General features: G+C 40.6%; 1 protein-coding gene across 5 annotated transcripts in view; it reads right to left on the bottom strand.

The window, feature by feature from the left end:
- The window catches only part of LOC105483138 (protein tyrosine phosphatase receptor type G), a 745,674-nt gene that overhangs the window by 59,939 nt on the left and 670,575 nt on the right, over positions 1 to 15,160 (bottom strand). For 3 of the 5 annotated variants that reach the window (XM_011743815.2, XM_071089050.1, XM_011743825.3), the window contains 2 exons: positions 8,732 to 8,764; positions 7,144 to 7,230 (listed from right to left, as the gene is read on the bottom strand). The exons of 1 other annotated variant lie outside the window; for it this stretch is intronic. In XM_011743815.2, the coding sequence (XP_011742117.2) occupies positions 7,144 to 7,230; positions 8,732 to 8,764 (120 nt within the window). The remainder of the gene's footprint in view (positions 1 to 7,143; positions 7,231 to 8,731; positions 8,765 to 15,160) is intronic. One more of the 5 variants, XM_011743832.2, reaches the window with a different exon arrangement.

Raw genomic sequence — 15,160 nt, 5'->3', positions numbered from 1 at the left:
GTTTCTATGAAGGCATTGAAGTTGTGAATATTTACTTCAATATTATTAATAATAATGATGTTCTGACATCCTGAATTCCAAGTTTCCTGCCACTTAAACAAACTGGAAAACCACTGTTTTAGATGGCTTTCTAAAGCCCACCCCCATCAACAAGGTACCCAAGATAGAGGGACTTACATGAAACATTCACTGAATGCTCCCAGATGGGTACGAGAAAGAGCTCAGTTTGCACAAGGTATTTCCTCAATTTGAACTCAGTGGGTATGTGAGACAGAATGAAAGTGAAATGGGAGATGTAAATCTGTTGGTCCCTAAGTTGGTCCCATTTCTCACATGCCTCTCACAGAGTAAGCATTTTGCCACACCGAATGAGAGTCCCTGTTCAAAAGAATGCACTTTTCTTACAGCATAGCCCTAAATGCTACCTAAGTGCTTCTGGTGCTTGACCAAAGATGACTAACATATTAGATCTATGCATATCTCTATAGAAAGTTCCAAGTAGCAGAGTGGAAGCAAGCTTCCTCTGTTACTCTCCACTCATTCATCCCTTTCTAGAAAACCAAACATGGGGTCATATGTCTTCAAAAGATTTCTAAGAAAGGTTTGATTGGAAGTCCAGAGGGTAATGTGTGATAGTAGCTGATCAAATCTGTATGGAGTCTGGCTAGCAGTTTTCTGGGTCTCAAGCCCACAACCCACACCTGTGGTCCAGATCTGTACAGTGTTTGAAGCCCTGATGGTAGGAGTGTGCGAGTATGCACAGCTTCTTAAAAGCCCACATGGGACACATGAAGCTTATGATTAGGAATATTTTCTCTTGGACTGAAATTTTTAAAAATAACCTGCCATGCTTTCAAATAAGGGACATATTTTAAGGATAAAGACCTCTTTAAAAATAAAGTCTACTCTTGGGAAAGCAGAGCACACACACCTGTAGAGTACATCTTTTAGTCCGGATGTGAAACACATCGGCCAGTATCAGCTGTCAACGTCAAGTCCCTGAGCTCCCTGCTGAAAAATACACACTGTCAGCACATGACAGGTTCCAGTATGTTTAATTGGCCTTCTTGACTAATGAAACACACACACACCCAGCTGCTCTGACAGTCCTTTGTAAGTATTAATAAAATTCCAGTTATAGAGACTTACTATCCAAACAAAATGTAGCAAAATAACCAAAACAAACAAACAAACAAAAAAAACCTCTAGACTTCTGACCCCCATTGCTACCCAGGAATTTGATACATTCTTAAGGAAGAATACCCAGAATGACCAAATTTCTGCATAAAGGCCTTTTTTTCTGTGGCTTCTGTTCTTCCAGCTACCTGTTTAGATAACCTCTGATATGAGCTAACAATTTTCTTGTCTCTTTCTGCCCTTCTGACAAGAACCTGGAAATAATTTAGTGACCAATATTTTTCAGAAGCAAAGTACTGAACTTAAGTGCAGAAAGACGGAACATTAGAAATGTCTGGAATTCCACACAACACTGCTGTATTAAAAAACAAACAAATAAAAAACCTCCTTAAAAGGCAGGTCTCCAAACCTGCTTACAGGAAAAAGGGGTTCCTGCCATCTACAGACATCTGGGTCAACATGTACATCCACTTTGACAAGCTTGGGATGTCACATTGTTCTCATCCAGGGTCCTCCGTTTATTACAACACTGCCCTGAACAACACCATAACTGCTGGACATGGGCAGGGTGTAGGACCACAATATGGCCTCCAGACTCGTATGAAAACCCAGAATCATGAACTAACCGAATGTCGGTATATAGGAATTAGAAACCAAGTCACTGTCTTCAAATTAAACTCAATGGTTCTATAATCACATCAGGGTGACAAAGAGATTATTAGCAGTGTGTAGCTCAAAATTCTAATTGCAGACTAGAGAGGGCAGTTAGCTGAGCTGCTGCTGAATATTAATTATATAATCTTAACTGATTTACACACTGCCCTCATTTAAATTTACAGTGGCATACCGGCTAATAATCCCATTTATTTTCATGCTGTCAAGAAAATAAATCACATTAATATTTACTTTTGTAAATGGATCTGTTGTAGTAAACCCTGCATAAGTAAGAGCCACTTACAAATAGAAAGTTTGAAAATATTCACATGCCTTCAAGGAAGATGATTGAGGGCTGTATTAAAAAGGCATGGATTGATTTATTAGGGCAAAATGTTTCAATAAATTGAAGTGACAAATACAACAATAAAAGAAAAAGGCTGTAGGCGTTGTTGGGCTTTTCCTCAAAGAGAAGTGTCTGAAATAACTCCGGGATTCCACTTGGAAAGGAGCCCAATGTAAGTTCTAAGTTGAGATTTTTCATATACAACAACTCACTTGCTGTTAAGTTTCCTTTATGGCATGTTAAGTGATTCAGTTTATAAAACTCAGTTTACACTTGTAGTATCTCTTCCGGAAGGGATCTTCTCAAAAGAAAAACTCAAACCAAAATATGTTTCTGGTGGCCATATTTTCCAAATCATAAAAGGGGGCGTGAGATTTGACAAATGTCAATGTGCTTTGGGGGATAATCAAATGGCAAGTTTCACATGAGGGCTGTGGAAGTCCCAGGGCATATGGCTGTCATACCTTAGATAAGCAGGGCTTAAAGATATGAGGAGAGAGAAAGGGAAAAGGGAAGAGAAAAGAGAACAAAATCATGCAATGATGGATGGGGTGTGAAAGAGCAAACAGACACTAAAATGAGGAGAGAATGTTTCAAAAATATTTTGGATTTCACATGAATAGGAGAGATGGCCTAGTCAACTTTTGGTACAGTTAGAAGTGACAAAAATCTGATTCCCATGGTGAGAATTTTATTGGATGATTCAAATTGCCTGCAATTAATATCTTTAGGAAGGTGGGAGAAAATGATAAATTATAGGCACAAAAGTGGTCTCAAAACTATATTCTCTTAGCTAGGCATTAAGTTTGCCAAGAAATCCTTGCAGATGCCTAGGTCTGACTGAAGTACTGGTAATACTTTCCAGAAGGTAAGAGAGAAAACGTCTCTTCAGAAACCACATTTTGATGAGGCCGTGACAGTTCCTATATTATAGCTGGCTTTGAGAAAGTGAGCCCTGGACAGTACTTCCCAAGGCTTCCAGCTATTACCTAGAAAAGAAGGCTTGAAGTCAGGGGCTTTAAGGTGGCTGTCTCACCCTTCAGACCCTAGACTGGAATATTCTGAACATCTGGACTGAGGTTTGAGGGGCTCTCCACCTCATTTGCCACACTTTTAAGGCACTGACACAATATCCCACTGATTTGGGAAGGTCAATGGTGATATGATAGTCCAACTCATTTTGGGGAGGAGGTAAGAAATGAAATTCACATTTTATTTGCTGCACATATTTTTCAGTATTTACAATCTAAAATGTCTGGGTAAAAGCCTTTTGGCAACTCCTTATTTTGTTAATATACTGATTGACTGTATTTTGCTGTGAGTGATATTTTAAGGATCTAAGAAGGTATTATATGACTCTTCACTAAGCCCCAGATTGCAGTATATTTTTTAAATACTTGAGACCATATGGGGAAAAAAAGAAGTAGATTCAGACATCACACGATCAACCAGGTTAAATTCCAAATGAATTTACTATTAAAATTTGAAACCATAAAAGTAATTTTAAAAAGAGTAACCTCAGAATGGAGAGACTTTTAAAAGAAAACTCGAAATCTAGAAAACAACAGAAAATATAGATAAATCTGATTATATAAACATCAAAGAAGAACCATAAATACAATTAAGAAGTAAACTACGAATTGGGAAAAAATATTTGCAACCCATATTGCTACCAAGGGATATCTCTCTTCATTAGAAAAAGATCAATAACTGAAAGAAAAAATAAGCAAAAGATAAAAACAGTTTACAGAAACACAAATGGTTCAATCCCACTTATAGTAAGAGACAACACATTAAAACTACACTGAGACACCGTTTCTTTTTCACCTATGAGGTTAGTAAAAAAGCCAACGTTTGACAATGCAGTGTGCTGGGTTGGCCGTAGGGAAACAGGCATGCTCATAGACTGTCGAGAGAAACCCACCTTGGTACCCCATTATGGAGGGCAATTTGGCACCATACATGCACAATAGTGTGTACCCTGTGATACAGCCAATAAATGTTCCTCTGAAAATTTTCCTACAGACATGCTTATCCACTTGCAAAGTGACACATAAACTTACTAATCACACAATTGTTTGCAATAACAAAAGACGGAGAACAATCAAAATGACAGCCACAGGGGACTGGTTAACTAAATCATGACACATCTATACAAAGGAATACCATGCTTCTGTGTAAAAGAATGAAGAAATTATATAGGCTTAGGGAAAACCTGTGTTAAGTGAGAATAGCAAGACACATGATCGCATATGTTGTATTCCATTGTGTACAAGGGGATAAAAGGATATTCATTATTTGCTTATATATGTGTAACAATCCCTGGAAGAATAGACAACAAACTAGCAATAGGGGCTACCTATTTGTGAGGAGGTAGGGAACAGAGTGGGTGAGTGATGGGATGGTAATTTAGGGATACATATAATTTTAAACTTTTTGATTTTGAATCATGTCAAGTATTACCTACTCAAAACTTAAATCAGCTTTATTAAGAAATTAAATATACTTGGGTCTGATTTTCAATGTTTTTTTCCTCTCCTTTCTGGGAGGATAATCACCTCTCACAGCCATTGTCCTGCTTTTAGCAATTCTCTGTGCAACGTGTCTTAGTGGCACAGTCCCCCTTCCTTCCTGCTGTGGGACTGGGAGATGACAGGGGCAGAAGAGTAATGCCACACGAAATTAATGTGTAGGGACTCTGTAACAGCTCTTGTAGCTGTTTGGAGGGTTGCAATTTAGGCATCACTGGGGGCTCTTCTCCTGATTCCTGGCCACATTTTGGGTGGAGATACAAGCCAGCAGAGAAAATGAGAGTGGACTGAAAAAGGCAAAGGTGAGAGAGAGCCTGATTCTAGCCTCCTGCAGAAGCCTGGCAGAGGAAGGGGGCACCCTGTCTTTCAAAGCCCTTTTATAGAGCAGCAGCAGGATGGACACAGGTCAGGAAAGGAGGTGGCAAAAGTGCCTGCGGAGAGAGCATCGGGAAGGAGAGGGGACAGTGGGCCAGAATGAGGAATTGTACAGTATGGCAGGGCTGCTAGCATAAGGAAGAGCACAGACATGGCACCCCTTGAGGACAGGATCTATATCTGGCCCATATCGTTTTCATGGAGTACTTAGCATAGCACACGTAGCTGTGAGAAGGCGTACTCCTCAGGAGTACCACACTGCGGCAGTGGAGTCCCAAGGCAGCCACTAAGCAGGGTGACCTAGCCAAGTGACAACTTCTCAGAGCCTCAATTTACTCAATTTCTCGATGGGTTAATACATTTCACACACTAAGCATTTTACATATACTACCCCCATTTAATCTTCACAACAACCTCATGAAAAGTTGCTATCATTAGACTTATTTTCTAGATAAGTAAACGGAGGCTCTATGGGCCCTTCCTAGTCACAGGGCCAGGAAGTGGCAGAGTTGCAGTTAGAACACATACCTCCCTGAGCCAAAGTTTGTCTTTTAAGCTGCTACACTATTTTAAAAAGTGAATATGATTCACAATTAGACGGATTCTATAAATACCTGTAGTTTCACAAGATGGTTCCCAACTCCTAGACCTGGATGACACTGATTGTGCTTCCCTCACTGAGCAGCAGAGAAGATACCAGAGAGACTGGGGCATCTCTGTTAGGATCTAAAATATATCTATAATGGGCCCACTGACATGTGGGGGTCCAGGTACATAAAAGAAATAGTCTGGCAGGCTACAGCATCACTTCTGGGGAGGACTTGAAACTGGATGTGCATTTATCCTTATGATGTTCATAAGGTGATGCTGGCTCTTTAAAGTGTTATAGTCAAAAACACATTATATTTATAATGGACTGGGTATGACAGGCATTTAAATAATGTCCAGCGTCTTCCTCTCTTAAGATTAATCTTTGACTCCAAAACTATAGAGAAGTTTCTATTTCAGTTTCTATCCTTAACTTTGAAAATGTATTAAAGACATTAATAAGCAAAAAGAGATCACAGAATAATTTAGTTACCAGTGTTAGCAGTTATTGCTTTCCCTATAAGGCCGAAATTACACAGTACAGTGTAAAAGAAAATAGATCATATACTTTCTCATTAATCTGTCACAACTCCTAAACTATACCGTCTCAGATTTCATAGGTTTATCTGATTAAAATAGTTGGATATCTAAAATTTCATCTCAGTAATCTGATTTACCCACAACCAATGGAGATGAATCATTCCATGTAAAAATTCTAACATAAATCCTATAAATTGGTTCATTGAAAGTAAAAAGGGACTGCTTCTGACATAATATGGATTAGTGAATTAGTCTAATTAGCAATTTAATATTAAAAGATCTTAATATTAAATAGAGTTTGCCTAAGACAGGCCTTACAGAAATATTATCAAGAGATTCAAGTGTGGTGATTAAAACTGCACAATCATGAGTTCCAAACATTTATTATAAATCTTTCCAGGACAATAATTTTTCCAAGTATTCAAACTATCCAGAACTCATATGCGTTTCCTTTTAAAAAAAAAAAAATTCACCATTCTTAAGGAAAAACACACAGTACATCCACGTTTGCTCATTCTGTCTCCCCTTCCTACTCTTCATCCCTAACTTATCTACAAATTTAGGTTTCTAAGAGGTATTTTTCACATAAGGCTAAATGCATGCATTATATGTTTTTTAAAAGCTCAAAACCATGCAAATATCTGAAAATTTGTAAAGAAAATGGATGCAACACACATACAGACACACAAACATAGAGCACCCCCAGTACATACAAACCCAGAAACAAGTAACACCCCCAAAACTGCAAAATAAAGCAAAGCAAGCACACACAGGACATACTTTAATTGGTACCAGCTACCCACAAGCTGAATTGACATTTGCAAGTCTTACTTTTGGGAATTCAGGTAAAGCAGGTGAGTTTCACCACTGCGCCATCTACAAGACTTTAATCCCCATGGCAACAAAACAAAAGTTTGGCAAGCCAGTCCCGGCCATCAAGACACCCCCCACTTAAGCTTGACCGCCCCTCACCTGCTCCCCTTCTCTCCTCTCTCCCCAGAAGAAGGCACTTCACGGAAACGTCTGGGAAAGCCCTTGGACTTTATTTTGTTACACCCTCTAAATGGACAAAAAACAAAAGAGAACAGGTGTAGAATACAGTATTTTCAATTGGCCACCAAGAGTTCCATACAAATGCCCTCCCCTCCCGTCTAACACAGACAGACCCTGTCATCAGGCCTCATCTGTGACATTTTCAAAAGAGGATGCTGAGGCACAAAGGTGTCTGGACTTTATGAGGAGCTTTTATGCTGAGGTAAGAAATACCCAGTCAGAACTTTACTCTTGTAAGTCATCTTTACATAGTCGCAGGCTCTATTACCCTGGTGTTAATGGAAGGTTAGGATATCACACAGTGATGACCCTTGTCATGCACATACCCACTCTTCCACCTTTGACACACTGCCCTGGCAAACAGAATGGCTTAAAATATCATTGGAGTAAAGTTAACTTGGAGATCATTTGGTCCTCCCTTCTGTGACAAATGTCTCTGAATTTGGTGCCATTAGACACATTTGGGGTTTTGTCTTTTACCCTATGCTTTCATCTCAGAACAAACATTTTCTTAATTCACAATACAGATTGGAGAATAAATAGGAGAGGCACCTCAGGGAGATGGGAACAGCAGTTGGCAAGTTATTACTATATATTAAGTCCTATATTTAGTTTCCCCTTAAAACTTAAATAACTGTAGCATCTGAGACTTGGCTACAGAATTTGAAAGATGCACTTCTGTCACACAAGAACACTTGAAAGTATTTATTTAATTATATTTAGTCTCCCAAACCAGCTGGGCTATAAGATTTCACACTGAAATGATTCCTATTCTTTTTCCAAACTCTGTCGATAAAACAGCAATGACAAACTCAGATATATGGAAGTTTTCTTTTTTGGAAGCTCTATTGAGTCCCACAAAGAATTCTGAAGCCAGGTATGTAATTCCAAAGGAATTAACATCTTAACTATTGAGTCCGCTGGTGGTTTTTTACTTCTAGGAATGAACATCCTCTAATTCTTGAGTGTTAGGTTTTCTTCACCCTTAATACAAGCTTTCAATTATTGTGTTAATTACTAGACTTCATATTAGGTAAAAGTGCTTGGCACAGGAACCAAAACTTGGAGAAGTCAAACTTGGAAATACGATTACAAGGGGGGAGGGACTGCTGTAACACAGAACTTCTTGTCTCCCTCTATTGAGTACATCCTGGAACTACAACAACTGTCCTACAAACATCATGGATATACTCAGTGTGGCTACGAACATTAATCTGAAGAAATCATGAGTGTGTTGGAATGTTTTTACAAATTCTCATAAAAACTTGAAATTTGCAGCTTCCTAAAATATTTAGACTTTTTCTCAACCCTTAGCCCTACTCTGAATTCTGCCAGATTCACTCTTTCAGGAATTTTGGAGCGGAGCCGGCTATCTCCGCAGTTTTTCCTCACACACAATCACAGGCGCTTAAAACTACCACCCGTAAACTGACAACACTTTTGCTGAGAAGCGAATGCCACACAATCAATAACTAATATCTTGAATAATTGAGATATTTGAGGCTACCTGAGCAAACCAGCAGAACAGACATAATCAACCCTGGGGGGAGAGAGAAGACAGTTAATTCTGAGAAATCCAAAGAAAGATGATTGTTACCTAGAATAGACTGAACATACAAGGAGTTTCCCTTTCCTGAAAAGTGAGCTTGGTTTAAAAATTTACCCACCCACCGCTTCCCTTACAGAATCAGTCCAGCTTTTTAAGTATCATGGAGCATGTTTAACTGGCAACCTTTAGCAGTGAATCTCTTTCTGCTTTTGTCTAATGACTATGTGTTAGCTTGTTCCAAGAGCTTCCACTGGCATCTCAGGGCCAACTCGACAGCAGGGGGCCGGTTACTATAACAACTGACAGCTCTCGTGAATTCTGAAAGGCCCCTGAGTAGCCATTTGGGAAACAGTTATTGAGCAAAAAGTTGCCTGGGATCGGCAGCATTAGCTGCCATGTGACCCAGATCTCCCAGCACAGGCACATGGAGAAAGAAAAGAGGTGACCACCTCCAGGAACAGTTGGGGACCTCAAAAGACTCCCTTCCCCCATCCCTTTCAGCATCTCAGAGCAAGATAGCTTAACACCACGGTGTCATCAAAAACTCAAACCCTCTGAGGCAAGCCATATTTTGGCACCACAAAATGTGCTTGAGCTCTCCCCAATGGCTTGACACATTGTCAGGCTTTGAAAAGCTGAATTGTAAAAATTATTCCTAATGATTAAAAAGTCTTGAAATATGGCCATAGATATGGTTCCAAAAAGAAAAGAATGGCACACTCACCAGTTTAAAAAAAAAAAAAAAAAAAAAAAGATGCCAGAATACCTGTGGTCCAGTAAATGGTCTGTTGGTAGAAAAGATGGTGACCACACAAACCCACCAAAAATAATGACTTGGAAGCTCAGAGTTTTCCAGACTAGACAAAGTTTTATATAAACCTACCTTTTGATTCTCACTCTGTCCCTCAGCATAAGAGGACACTGAGCAACTAGGACTGACCCAGTGCCTTCGTACATGTAGAATCTTTCAGAAAAGAATCTGATTCTACCCATAACAGTCGACTTTGCTTTGCATAAAGAAAGGGCAGTTTGGCAGAGTTTGCCCTAACAAACAATGGATGTGCCATGATCCAGTGCTTCTGGGTCATCTCCTACACAGCGACCTCTGCCTGGAGCACGTCTCCTTTTACTTTACTTTTCTTTTTTTTCTTTTGAGATGGAGTTTTGCTCTATTGCCCAGGCTGGAGTTCAGTGGCGTGATCTTGGCTCACTGCATCCTCCGATTTTAAGCAATTCTCTGCTAAGCCTCCCGAGTAGCTGGGATTACAGGCACCCACCACCACGCCCGGCTAATTGTTTTTGTATTTTTAGTAGGAACAGGGTTTCACCATTTTGGCCAGGCTGATCTTGAACTCCTGACCTTGTGATCCACCCGCCTTGGCCTCCCAAAGTGCTAGGATTACCGGCATGAGCCACTGTGCCGAGCCTCCTTTTTCTTTGTTTTGTAAAAAATACAGCCCAAACATTCTCTCCTCCGAGAAATCCTTCTTGGCTCCCTCTTCTCACCTAACCCTGGCTGTGGTCAGAGTCTCTCCTCCGAGAAATCTTTCTTGGCTCCCTCTCCTTCTCACCTAACCCTGGCTGTGGTCAGAGTCCCTCTCAGATCAAGTTTCCTTGATCACTATTGCAACCCAGGGGAATGCAAATTTAACCATCCACAGAGGCCAAATAGGCAGGGAACAGTGGGGAGGGCAGAGACTGGCAAACTGGCAAGGGAGAGCCTCTCAAAAATGGCCACCATGGCGCCATCCACCGACACAAAGGAATCTGAGAATAATGTTGCTAAATTGTCCAGTTTATCACAAGAAGCCAGACAACTCGGGTTTTTTGTCACATCCTTCTATTTTCTAAATAATTCAAGATTTTATAAAAACATGTCAGCTAAATAAAACTGGTCTGGAGACCACCAGTTTTCGACTCTATTTGGGATTACCTTGGTTTACCTGCTCCTGTCTTCCTCTAAGGTTTGAGTCCCTTAAATGCAGGAACTCTGTCCCCTCAATGGCTCTCCAGTGCCTGGAACTAACTAGATGCTTAAGAAATGTTGAATGAACTAACAAAGGAGTAACTAGGCCAGCCATAAAGGGTCTCAGGTCAACAAAAAACCCAAAATGCTAAGTCTGAGAAATTCAAAAACTTACAAGCTGTATGATCCTGGACAAGTCATTCCCCCTTCTGGAAACTGTTTCCTCTCTTGGGACAAGGATGATGCAGTCCCTGATGCCTTGCCTACCACGCATGGCTGCTGGAGGATTAAATAACATGAAGTGTTCTTTGTATTAATTCAGCCATTATTGCTGGTTAACAGGGGTGTTTCCCCTTTCCTACGTCTTCACAGTTACCTGCATGGGAGGAGTCATTCTTATGACACCTGTCTCCTTTGTGACTTTGTTGGGGTGAAAAGGGGACAAACACCTATACCAAAATACAGTCATCATCAAGTAGACCTGGAAGTGTTGGCTGCCAGAGCAGATGGGTGAAGAGCACGTGCCTGGGCTCACAGCAGCTCTGGTGTCATTGTTGCTTCTGTGGCAGTACAGGAGGGATCTGCGTTCCAGTGAGGCACATGTGGTCAGTCATCCCTCAAGCAAGAGAGGGGTGTTACCACATGCCACTCTCGACTCTCGCATGCATCTGTTTGTTTGCCTGAGCCTCCATTATGCCAACACAAATCCCCCACACATTTGCGGTTTGCATCCCTTCATATTTATTACACTCTGTCTCCCACTGAACATCCAGGGAAGAAAAAAAATTGCAATGTCAACAAAACTCACTTGTTTTCATGAACAGCATTCTTAATGAGGAGGCACCAACACATGGCAAAATTTCTGAAAATCTAAAGATGGGACTTAGAGTAAAAGAGAGACCTTTTCGTATTTGCGTATGTGGCTAAATTGGTGTTGACTGACTTACCACAGAATTTACAGATGGCTCGGTCATGTGCTGAAGTGAATCTACCAGATCAGAGTGTGAAATCCTTCTCATACCAAATTTTAACAAACCTGGGTCAGATGTTACAATTCCCACTTAGAGAGTATCCAGTTTTCTGTTCCAGAATCAGAAGTTAGCTCAGCCCTATCTGAATTTGAGAAGTAAAGCTGCTCTATACTTTTGGAAAGTCTTTTTCTAGGCTAGAATTATGGTCAATAAGATATTAAACATTTAATATCAAGAAAACTAGCAATGATCAGCTGGACTGAGACTGACCAAATAGGTTATATTATTCAACATCAAAATCTCAAATGATGGAGATGTAACTGAGTGAATACCACTAGTCACCTTCCAGAACACCTGAAAATATAACTGGTTTCTGAAGTTTTCTTCCACATGATTTTGGCAAATCCAAAACAAAGGATGATTTCCGTCTGGCCTTCCAAACCAGTTTACTCCCACCATGTCCAGCAGCGGAGACATCCCCCTTTTTGTGTGTCTTTTTGACACACAAACATGCACTACAAAAGTAGGTTGTGGAGGGCAATATATGCCACCAGGCATGCTACTCCTCCTCTGGACAAGATAACGTACTGGTTAACACAGTGGGCTATGAAATCAAATTGTCGGGGTTCAAATCCATGATCCACCAAAAATTAACACTGTGACTTGGGTATGTCACATGATCTTACTAAGCCTCTGTTTTCTGATCTGCAAAATGAACATAACAATACTAATTATTTCCCAGGATTCATATACTAATTAGGTGGAGGTGTAATCTGCTGAGCACATGTTTAGTATGGTACATAGTCATAAAAGGTTCTTTGCTTGGCCAGGCGTGGTGGCTCACGCCTGTAATCCCAGCACTTTGGGAGATGGAGGCAGGTGGATCACCTGAGGTCAGGAGTTTGAGACCAGCCTGGCCAACATGGCAAAATCCATCTCTACTAAAAATACAAAAATTAGCTGGGCGTGGTGGTGGGTGCCTGTAATCCCAGCTATGCGAGAGGCTGAGGCAGGAGAATCGCTTGAACCCAGGAGGCAGAGGTGCAGTGAGCTGAGATCATGCCATTGCACTACAGCCTGGGTGACAAAAGTGAAACTCCATCTCAAAAAGAAAAAAAGGTTTTTTGCTTAAGAACCTTTAGATATACAAAGCCTTTTCAGATATACAAAGCTATTTCAGGGGTGAGATACTGCTCATCAGAGCAATCAGAACTACCTTCTACGCAACATCCCTCAGGATTACAGAAAAAAAAAAAAACCCAAAAATATCTTTCTTTGTAATACTCACAATTCTAAGCAGACAGAAATGTCTAGCTTATAATAGCTATGCCATTCTACAGCACAACTAATAAATAAGTTGTACCCCCAGCACACTGACTGGACACTGGGCACATAGCTCCTCTCCCAGCATTAACCTCAAATTATGTAAATCAAAAAGAAACCTTCCAAAAATTTTCCTCTTCTCTCTGAGTGGCAGCAGCTGTGCTGCTCCAAGTCTTTTCAGGAATGTCAGCACATTAGTGCCATATAAACAGCTTGTCTTGGTAAGGCAGGGGATGGGGAGCTCTTGGAATGCAATATCTGACTGTTGCAATTCAAAAGGTATGTTTTACTACCATCTTAAAGTAGTAAGACCAAAATGGCATACTTCGAAAACTTTTGAATTGATTTCTTTTCCCTTATTTCCAACAGCTCTGAACCACTGCATGGTTGATATGCATTGCAATATTTATAAGGCACACAATAGGGTCCCATTAAAGCTGTAACTGTTAGTTGATTTTATTTTTATTATCTGCCTCACAACCCTGCCCCTTGTCCAAAATCACTTTGCGTACATAGCAACTTCTAGTTGCTAGTTTTATAGCAACTTCTGTGTTATTACAGATTCTGGTTCCTACCACTCTTCAAGGCAGACCTTTGCAAGGGACATTCAAGGGAGAACTACAGCATCCTACCTGAAACATCTCAGCTAAAAACATTTTAGAATAAATGTCTCCCCACTGACCCTTGTTGCTGCCTATAAAAACACTGCTCAAATAGTCCCCGATGAGACTGATGTCTGAGGTCTCTCAGACATACAGGTATCTGAGTTTTCTGCTTGTGGTTTTTAGTTTTGGCCAAATTTTAAGTACAGTCTAATGACTGCTCTCCAAAGTTCTCCCTTACAGGAAACATACCTAGCTCAATGATGCCAATGGGTTTAAATATTTAAGAATACTGTGGCGGTATTCTTAACAAATACCCATGTGTTCCCCCTACCTCATCTATGTCCATGGGGCTGTGTGACCATCTGTGGCCAGTGGTGAATGAAGGAGTGAAGGGTTCCACTTCTAGGCCAAGCCATTGAGAACTCGGTGCCTCCTCAACTTCTATATCCCTGCTACACCAATTTGGGAGATATGTGTTCCAGAAAGAGAAACCACTAGTGGAGGAAGGCTGCTCAACCCTGTCAGACCTCATGTGGGTGAGAAATAAACCTTCGTGTGTTATTAAGCCTCTGGGGTGCTGGGGTATGTCTGCTGCAACAGCAATGAAGCTTACTCTAATACAGCCAACCTGGAATTAATAAGGCTGGCCACTGGGCTTCAGAGTCGTTTCCTGGGGTTGGGGGTGGGAGTGGGGTCATGTCTTTAACCCAGTTATTTAGGAATGTCCTCCTATGGAATTGCCTTTAAGGCCTATTAGGAGCATCACCCAAACCAATTTCATTAACATTATAGTCACCCCTTTCCTTTTTTGGCCCAAAGTGGTTCTGCTCAGTTGGTTAACCTACATTTATGCTATATTTAGCTCCAAACAGATGAGTTTTATCTATTTCTAGGATAAATACTTTGCACAACTGAGATCCTTCAAAAGAATGAACTCTAGAAAGAAATTCCAAAAGTTATTTTCAAGCATGTTGTATGCAATGGACATATTGGAAACTGTGTACAGCTATACAATGTGATGACATTTAAAGGACAAAATTCATTTAGATCTGTACATTTGATTTTCTTTATTAAAAAAAACAACTTCATTTGAGGCATACCAGGACCCAAGTTATATTTTCCATTTTTCCCTGAAGTCAGATCTGGTATAACACTACAACTAATGCCTGCACATGCACCACGTGCCAGGCACCAGGACAAGCATGTTCCACAGCTTGCACTGAATCCTCACGTGAACTTGTGGCCCATTTCTTAACTACATTTTGCAGATGAGGAAACTGAAGTTGGTGGAGAAGCCTTTGTCTAAGGCAGTGTGTCTCAATCTGTTTTTCATTGGCACCTCCTCTAAGGGGCCCTTTTAGACTCTTTTCCCCCCTAATTGCCCAGTGCCAATTTTAATACCATGAATGCACAATGCTGTTTTCATATATGTAAATCTGTGCTTTATACACAAAATAAGTCTATAAAAATCTCCCCAAAACAAATTCACACCTTGAGAGAGGACAGCACTGCTGGTACGAAC

This window comes from Macaca nemestrina, chromosome 2 (assembly GCF_043159975.1).
Source record: "Macaca nemestrina isolate mMacNem1 chromosome 2, mMacNem.hap1, whole genome shotgun sequence".
NCBI lineage: Eukaryota > Metazoa > Chordata > Mammalia > Primates > Cercopithecidae > Macaca > Macaca nemestrina.
The sequence above is the reverse complement of the archived record's forward strand: the minus strand, read 5'-3'. Positions and strand labels throughout refer to the sequence as shown.